General features: G+C 33.8%; 1 protein-coding gene across 1 annotated transcript; it reads right to left on the bottom strand.

Annotated features, from left to right (window-relative positions):
- Positions 1-2,802: 2,802 nt before the first annotated feature.
- On the bottom strand, positions 2,803-8,377 carry LOC117124099 (stathmin domain-containing protein 1-like). The gene is made up of 3 exons (XM_033270241.1): positions 7,737-8,377; positions 5,257-5,555; positions 2,803-4,496 (listed from the first exon to the last, which is right to left on the bottom strand). Exons 1-3 carry the CDS (start codon positions 8,116-8,118, stop codon positions 4,221-4,223), a joined length of 957 nt encoding a protein of 318 aa, XP_033126132.1. The 5' UTR covers positions 8,119-8,377; the 3' UTR covers positions 2,803-4,220.
- Positions 8,378-8,806: the final 429 nt, after the last annotated feature.

Raw genomic sequence — 8,806 nt, 5'->3', positions numbered from 1 at the left:
TAATGTTGTACAGTGTGTCAAAATTGCAAGACTTTAAAACCTACAATATAATGAATGGCACTATGGTGTACAAATTATCTAAAAATAGGCCTGAAGCAGGACGATATGATAGCTCATGACATATTTTATGATATTTGCTGTTTTTCAGAACATTGAGCGTATATTGTAAGGCAAACACTGTCACTATCAAACTGTAATTCTTATATTTCATCATATTTTATTCAATATTATAGCAAAAAAAAGGTTACAAAAAATCCAGGTTGATTTTAATTCCTTCCTGAGGTCGAATAGACAGGTCCCAAGCTTAACGACTAAAATCTTACCGTACTCATACATGTATTTCCTATATTAAAAAATATAGGTATATGCCTACTATCTGGGCTTTTTCAGCTTTCTTAATATTCTTCAGCACAAATCAAGGCAGATAATCCGACTCAAAACTAACAAATCATAACAAAGCCAACTCAAACCAATTTTCAAAGTGGCCCAACCCATTTTTATATAGTTTCCCATGAAATGGTATCTCATGTTTATATAAAATTTATATGTTGATAAGCATCAATGAAATTCCGAAAACTTTCCTCACTATTATTATATTTTTTATTAGGCCCTATATATAAAGTATTTTTCAAAAGTTTCACACATGAAAATGTGTCTAACTTAGAATCTGTTGGAGAGCTTGTCACGACGGTGGCCCTATATCCGTAGTTGTCGTCTTCAACTCATCTGTTGTTACCATTTTACTATTTTTACCATCACTATTGTCATTTTACAATGATAGTTGCCCAAATCAATTAAATAATTGCGGTAAGTATTAAAACAGGTGTTTGCGCTTGAAAAATAAGCGGAAGTTCTTTCTTTGTCGGTAACGTCAATGACTTTCTGTGGCCAACCAGTAGCATGTGTCTCAGTCACGTGTCAATGTGCGTAAAATGTGAACCTACGTAACGATACTAAACAATAGAATTTATAATATTCATTACATAGGTCGATATAATTACAAGTTAAAATTAATAGATAAATATGAATCTTTGAATGGGTCTAAAATGTGTTGGCCGTACCTAAACCACTAATCTGGCTATGTAACATTAACTTTACTCTGTCTAGCATTGTCAATTGCTAACTTGTCTAATCAAACTTTATGTGACAAAAAATGTGATGTGCCCATATATGAGTATGATGGCGTCATATCACATATCAAATTCTATCAAAATCAGTTGAATGTGTTCACTTTATGTTCCATCAAATTATTTTTATGTGATGATTTTTTCGATGAAATTTGATAGTGTAGACAAAGCTTAAGAAAGTTGGTGGATCATAGTCCGGTGGTTACGACAGGCGCACTGCGTAAGTTCGAATCGAACTTAGTGACTTTAAAAAACCTAGTAGGCCTAAATTGTTCGAGACAAGCAGGGACTACCCCGGTCCGGTAAAAGTTCAGACAGCCCATGTGATAGACAGGCGAGAGTAGCTGGCAACTATTTACAGGGTAGTAGACAAGTGTCTAAAGGACAAAGGTAAAGCAAGTTATTAAAGGAGCTACTTGTCCACGCATTCAGCGCGTTAACTTTTCGGTATACTGAATTTACATTTTACAGCAAGTTTATAGACACCAGGACGCATGTCTTGTAATCATCAGAGCCACTTTTTTTTCAAGTCGGGAGTATAGTAATTCGCTTCTTTGATTAGATAACTACTTCGAAACGTTCATGTTCTTGAGGTTTCATAAAAAATAATTTTGCGATATCTCGTGAATGGGTTAACAATTTATATCATGGAAACAGAAGTTAAAATTACACAGCTAGCGACGATACAACTGTATTTTGCTCAGGCGCTCTCAAGCTGGAAAGAAAAGAAACCTCGAAATTCGGATCTAATTACTAATTATATATATATATATATATTACAACTGTATTATCGTATCAATTAATTCATATATATATATATATATATATATGAATTAATATTGCAACTGTATTATCGGTACCAGATGAGATCAAGGTAAACCGGGCAATTTATAATTTTATTTGGATTGACACTAATTGGCAATATTCCAGATTTGCCAATGACATCCAATGACCACGCCTTTGGTCATGACTCAGTTTTGAATTTGCAGAAGGTAAACACACTCATTATGCAGCCTGAACACCAGCGAAAAACTTTAGTTTTCGACTTATTTTTTACATAATGATTACTCGCCATGCAAAACTTTAAAGCCAGTCTCCAAAGAAAACAAACTTGATATGTTATTATTTGTCATGCAATCTGTCTAAAAACTGTTAAAAAGTGTTTTACAAAAATACACGAGAACGTTATTAAAAACTGGAGGGAAATGGGTGGTTACGGCCCTTTACCCCAAGTTTTTAAAAATTTGAAAATCTGTATCTTATTACTTTTTCCATAGTTCGTCAAACACCCTTTTAGTGTCTAAAAAATATTAGTTGTACAATAACAGTGGCGGATTTAGAGGGGGGCGTAAGGGGCGTACGTCCACTCTATTTTTTTTGTAAAAAAATGTTTTTGTAAAGCTTATCACAAAATTACAATGCTAAATATTAAAAATCAATCAAATATCAACTCAAATTAATGAAGGTGCCAGAGGTTTAAGGGAGAATCTCCCCCTGTACCCCTTCCAGGGGCTCTTTTCTGAGACTGTCACTTAGTTCGGACATTCATGCCCCCTCTTTCTTACCGGGCTGGATCCGCCCCTGAATAAATAGCGTTTATTAACAGCATCATGCAATCGCTTCAATTTTATTATTCAATAATTCCGCATATAAGACATTACAAATATTAAAAAGATAATTTTAAAATGTTTGTATTTTATTCATTCCATCTCTGACATAGTAAATGTGTTCACACCAAAATACGACACAAATTAAAAAAAGAAAAATCCTTAATTTATATAGTGTAGCCCTCTCAGCAATTTTGATAGAAAGAGCACCGTTTAAAACATACAAAATACATCCAGACATGCATTATTATTTTGCGTTGCTCAAGATTCTTTAACCCAAAATCTGGAAAATACGTATCATTCTGATGGAAGTGCTCTATCTTATCGGCTAATGTTTGGAAAATATAAATTTTTAAGTTTTAATGAATTTGATACATTAAAATTTAGCTAAAAATTTACATATTACCAGCCAAATATACAGGATGAGTGATGTAGACAGAATGTGGACAAATAAAGTAAAAAACAAAAAACAAAACACAAACTGACTTGCAAGTGTTACTGTGCTTGGGATACAAAAAACTTTTTGCATAAAAAAATTAAAATCATGGACATTTTCTTCTTTTTAAATCAATAACATTAAAGACAAAAAGGTATACACTTTTGAAAATATGATTTTAAATATAAAATGTCACTATACAATTTCAATCAGAATTTATCAAAGAAGATATTAAACAGATTGGTAGTAATCGGTGGCACAGTGTAGTAATCAACAAACGCACCACCCCATCAACACGTTTGCGTATCCGGCGCAATATTTGATATTCAATCGGGAACCAGCCCGATATCTGAAACTTACATTCAATTCAATTAAATATACTAGCTAGACTAATGCATTCATTAGCACAAAATATTTATTTATATCTTTCACCACCTTATCTTAAGGGAAGCGCACATTTCCTCAACCTAGGTGGGCATAGTAATATTGATGGCGGTGTTGAATAATGGGAAAGTATGTTCTATGGAAGTTGATTGGTTTACATTTTCGGAAGAACTGATTTTTTTACATTCATTCGGCGAATGAACATAGTTAAATTCCTTTACATAAATAATTAAACTAGTCCTAATTAGAAAATTAGTGCTGAATCCACTCAATTAGCAACAGGCATTCATCACCAATCAGCACCATAGATATTCGAGAACGAGATACCGTCATTGACTTCCTTTCTAAAAATAGGCCTAGGACCAAACACTGATGACATTTTTAGGTTATCTTTCCCGTATTCTAACCATTTTAGTGGTTACTTTAGCAAGACTGTTACAGATATTACACATGAAAACGTTGCTAAGAGCATTTTCATGATTGGTTATCTTCTTTAGCACCAGGGTAAAGGGTAATTTGTTACCTCTGTCGTGACCATCATTTATAATACTGCAGGTGTTTGCTAATTAATTTGAGGATACCGTTTGATATTGCAACAGATGATTTTGATGTAACAAAAACGTCATTAGCAACATAATCGATTTCGCATCAACTTGCTTAGCGTTTTCAAACCTCAGAGGTAGGCTCTGTTTCGTTACTGTCCTCTTTCATTCGTTCAAGTTTAGCCAGTCGAACCTTCTCAGCGTGTCGCTGTTTCTCTTTCAATCTCTCCTTCAATGCCTCCATCTTGGCTTTTCTGTTTTCTGCTGCCTTGTCCAATGCGTTACTCATTTTAATTTCAACATGTTTCTTTTGAGATCGTTCAGATTCATCCAAAGTGGTTTGCACTTGCATTTCCTTTTTACTTGTGTTCAACCGTTCGATCATCTCAGACTCCTTTTTCTGTGAAGAGAAATTGAAATGATTAAATTACATTTAAACAATCTTGATGTACTTTTGAACGATTGTAAGAGACAATAATATTTACATTATGCTGACTGCAGAGATATTGAAAGCTGAAGAAATTTCGTTTATGAAAACAAGACGTTTGTAAAAATATTATTTTTAAGGTAAAGCTGTTGCATATGGCTTGCTTGCGTCATTGTCAAGGTTTACGTGCAGCTGCGTACCCTACGACAGTCAATCACTAGTAGAAAGACCTATTTATTATTCGATTCATGTACGTAATGGTTTTGTATAAATCTTGCGGGATTGTTTTAATTTCCTTAAGGAGAAACTGAATACCAGCTGGGTTACATTTAAATACGATATCATTTTTGTTTTAACGTAATCAATACAGGTTTATTATAATAGGCCTGTATTTCTAACTCCGGATTTAGTTGATAACAAAAGTAGGCAATATCACAATGATAAGTTAAACCAAAATCTATTAACTATTTTTTTATATCCTTCAAAACTGTGGTGAAGACAAGCTAAACCAGTCACTCCTCGCAAGATCGGCAACTGCTAAAACATGCTGGAATGTTAAAATTTTAAAATCCTATTTTATTGGTCTGAACTACATTTTATAAGTTTCATTTTAGTTCTTAAACCCGTAGTAATAACTTAACATCGATTTTTGGCGAGGAGTGACTGGTTTGCCTTGTCTTAGCCACAATTATGTTACAGTTAATTAAGAACAGGTAATTAAGATGAAGCCTACCTTTCGTCGCTCCTCCGCAGCCTTTATTTTAGCATCGATTTCTTCCTTTGTTTTCTTTGACTTCTTCTTCCTCTTTTTCAATTTAGCCAGCCTAGGAGGTGGTCGCTGTGCCTTTAGGAATTCATTATTAGGATCTAATGAAATTTCGAATGCCATTCCATTCCCAAGACGTGATGCTGGTCTAGTGACAATCCCTTGGCTCTGAAGTTCGGCAAGAATATCTGCACTTTCCTGCGCCCGCCGATTCTTACCACCACTGCGCTTTCTCGATTCGATTTGTTTACCACTGACAACTAATTCTGTAGACAGGGGAAAAATATATACTATAGTGTAAATCATATAAAATATGTTGCTCAATATATATATACCTGTCTCTTATACACATCTAGATGTGTATAAGAGACAGATATATGACTGATGATAATGGTGGCGATGGTGATAATGATTGTGCTAATAATCATGTTAATCACGATAATGATAATGTTGATAATGATTACGATGTTCGTCATTACTCATAATCACAATGATGATCATGTCACAGGCCTAATAATGATTATGACAACAACAACTAGGCCTAAGAAACATGTACAGATCTAATACAGATACTTAAAAAAACATGTTAAATTGATACACGACTTCTAAATTATTTTATATATACATTGCGATTGAAGCCTATGACAGGCAGATAGATGATCCTTAACAATGAAGTCGACGGAAATGCATTCGATTAACGCGGTAAAACTGTGACACAGGACACAATAATCTCAATTAGGCCTAAGCTCTTGGTTTTGACATGTAGGCCTAACTGACGTACATTGTTTTTGTATGTTATTTGTCGAGGCCAGAAATGGCGTATGTCATTAACAAAAATGAATAGTTTAAATTACGATCATGTATTATTGACAGCCGCTGTTTACAACACTTTAACAACTGTCAGATACACAAAAGTTACTTTTGTCGACGCCCTTAGCGAATGCCATACGAATAGTATGTTATTATGCTCACCATAAACTTATGCAAGTACAAATCTAAAAATAGTCAACTTCCTTTTAGTTTCTTATTATTTGATAGATTGTTGCAACGGCAGTATCATAATAATAATCTCAGGTTTTTTGGGGTTTTTTTTTTTCTTCTTTTTTCTTTTTATAATTTATGCCAATATTATATATGCGACTTAGCGTGGGGTAACATTTTCTTCGTCATTAATATTTTATATATCCAATTAATACGTAAAATTTCTTCTTGGGAGGTAAACAGTAGGCGGTCAGGATTATTTTCATAGTAGGCTATGCCTACTTCCATATACGGTACCTAACACTTCCCGATGGTGTTTTCTGAAAATGCTGATAGGTTAGTTGGCCTATGATTTCTTTTGATTTAACTCATCCCTCAACATTATTAAAAATCTTTTTAAGAGTTTATAAACTGCATAACACTACAGTAATGATTTCCAAAATACAGTTGTACCCTAGATTTACACCCACACCCTATTTTAATAACTGAACATCCTGTAAAGTGTAAATGAATAATAACAATAACAATAACGATAACGATAACGATAACGATACCGATAACGATAACGATAACAATAACAATAACAATAACAATAATAATAATAATAATAATAATAATAATAATAATAATAATAATAATAATAATAATAATTAGCTTGAAGCTTATACCACACTCCAGGATTTAACATTTTAGCCGAAACCTGATATAGACCACTTATGAGGGGTAACACAAATATGCAGGGTATGCCGCTATCTGCATTATTTCATCAAAATGACCTAACGGCGTTGGTCTTTGCCCGGTGAATGGCTTTCAATCTCATTCCACTGCATCATCTATTGTTTTCTCTTAACACCAGATAAATAGAGCCTTGGTGACGGTAAACATGATTCGTTTGAATAGGTTGCTAGTAAATCCCAACCAGTTGTTTGTATGACGGCAGTGAGGCGATCCGAAAAGCACAATAGATCTATTTCATACATTTTCTTGGGGTATTCCCGAATTGTCATACATTTTTTCTACAATTTTTCACTAATCTAGAGATAAAAACGCCTATGAACGTACATTTATATACTGATTATAACAGTGGCCAATGCTGGTTTTATGTAGAATAACAAGTATAATGAAAATATACTGTCAAATAACAATTATATACCTCTATGTACTTACCGCAAGTTTATATAATAATAATAATGATAATGTTAATAATAATAATAATAATAATAATAATAATAATAATAATAATGTTAATAATAATAATAATAATGTTTATAATAATAATAATAATAATAATAATAATTATTATTATTATTATTTCTATAATTAATTTTACTGTTATTATCATCATTATTTTTAATAATAACAATTATTTTTATCATTATTGTCATATAGGCCTATTAACTTTACAATACATTTATATGTGTGTTAATTCTAAAATATTGTACTCTTTGTAGACTTGTAATTCTTACCTGGTGTGGGTGGCCTGTTGTCTTCTTCAACTGCATTTATAAGATGTGGGTCGCAATTTTCTGTGATTACATGAGCGTAGTCGGCTTCAAGTCCGCTGTCGGACGTGTGGGTGGACATTTTGCTGGTTGCAGACGATATACCTCTGTTGTTACCCGTCGTGTTGTCATGCATAGAGCCCTTAGACCGTATACTGTCTTTACGCATAATGATCTCGGTTTGAGGTATCTTGTCTTGAGTAACATCAGCATCGGCTTTCGTTTTAGGCTTAACACGGACTAAATTTGAGTTTGGACGGCCCTTCTTGGATGCGGACGGGGGCTTGTTAGACCAGGCATCGCTAGAATGTGGTTGTACAGCTACCTTGGAAGTATTGCAACCCATAATATCTTTATGGTCTAGTATTATACTGACGTGGTTCGCTATTTATAGAAGACTAAATCACAAAAAATAGGTATTAAATCACAATGTATCTTCTGTTCAAAAGTTTTGACGAGTAAAGTTAATTAACTTCAAATTGAAACTTAAGTTAATTGATGTAACACGCTAGAGTATCTGGCTTGTCTTGTCCCGTTCACTTTGCCGACTGGCCCACCATTCGATTGTGTTATCTTGTTTAGTAATCTTCTTTTCTGCTCGCTCTCGTTTGGTTAGTTTCATTGTAAATAATCCTGCATTGCATTCGGTTGTCATGGCGAGGTTGCTAATCAATAGTAACGCGCGCCCTCTCTTGATGCCCTGTTTAGTACTAATCGACTAAACAGTAAAACATAGTTACAAATGTCCTGAATTGGTGCTTGGTCATCAGGAGTAAACGTTTCTTCCGCCAAGTAACGCTATTTTAATCACATTCCCATGGCTACCATAGGCAAAATAGCTTTCGCATTTAAAAGTTTTTTGTTTTGTTTTTGGGAACAAATAGTTCCCAAAACAAGCCCATAACCAGTGACCCTAGAAATCTTCCGACAGAAACGAGCCATGCAAGGCACTGAATAAAATCCCTGGTGGAGATTTTATGGCTCATTGACTTATAATTACCGTATGCATTTAGAAATTGGCAATCAAAGTACTT

This window comes from Anneissia japonica, unplaced genomic scaffold, assembly GCF_011630105.1.
Source record: "Anneissia japonica isolate Jap-2015-1 unplaced genomic scaffold, ASM1163010v1 scaffold288194_len294098_cov161, whole genome shotgun sequence".
NCBI classification, from domain to species: domain Eukaryota; kingdom Metazoa; phylum Echinodermata; class Crinoidea; order Comatulida; family Comatulidae; genus Anneissia; species Anneissia japonica.
Note: the sequence above shows the minus strand (reverse complement) of the source record. Positions and strands in the feature narration are given on the sequence as shown.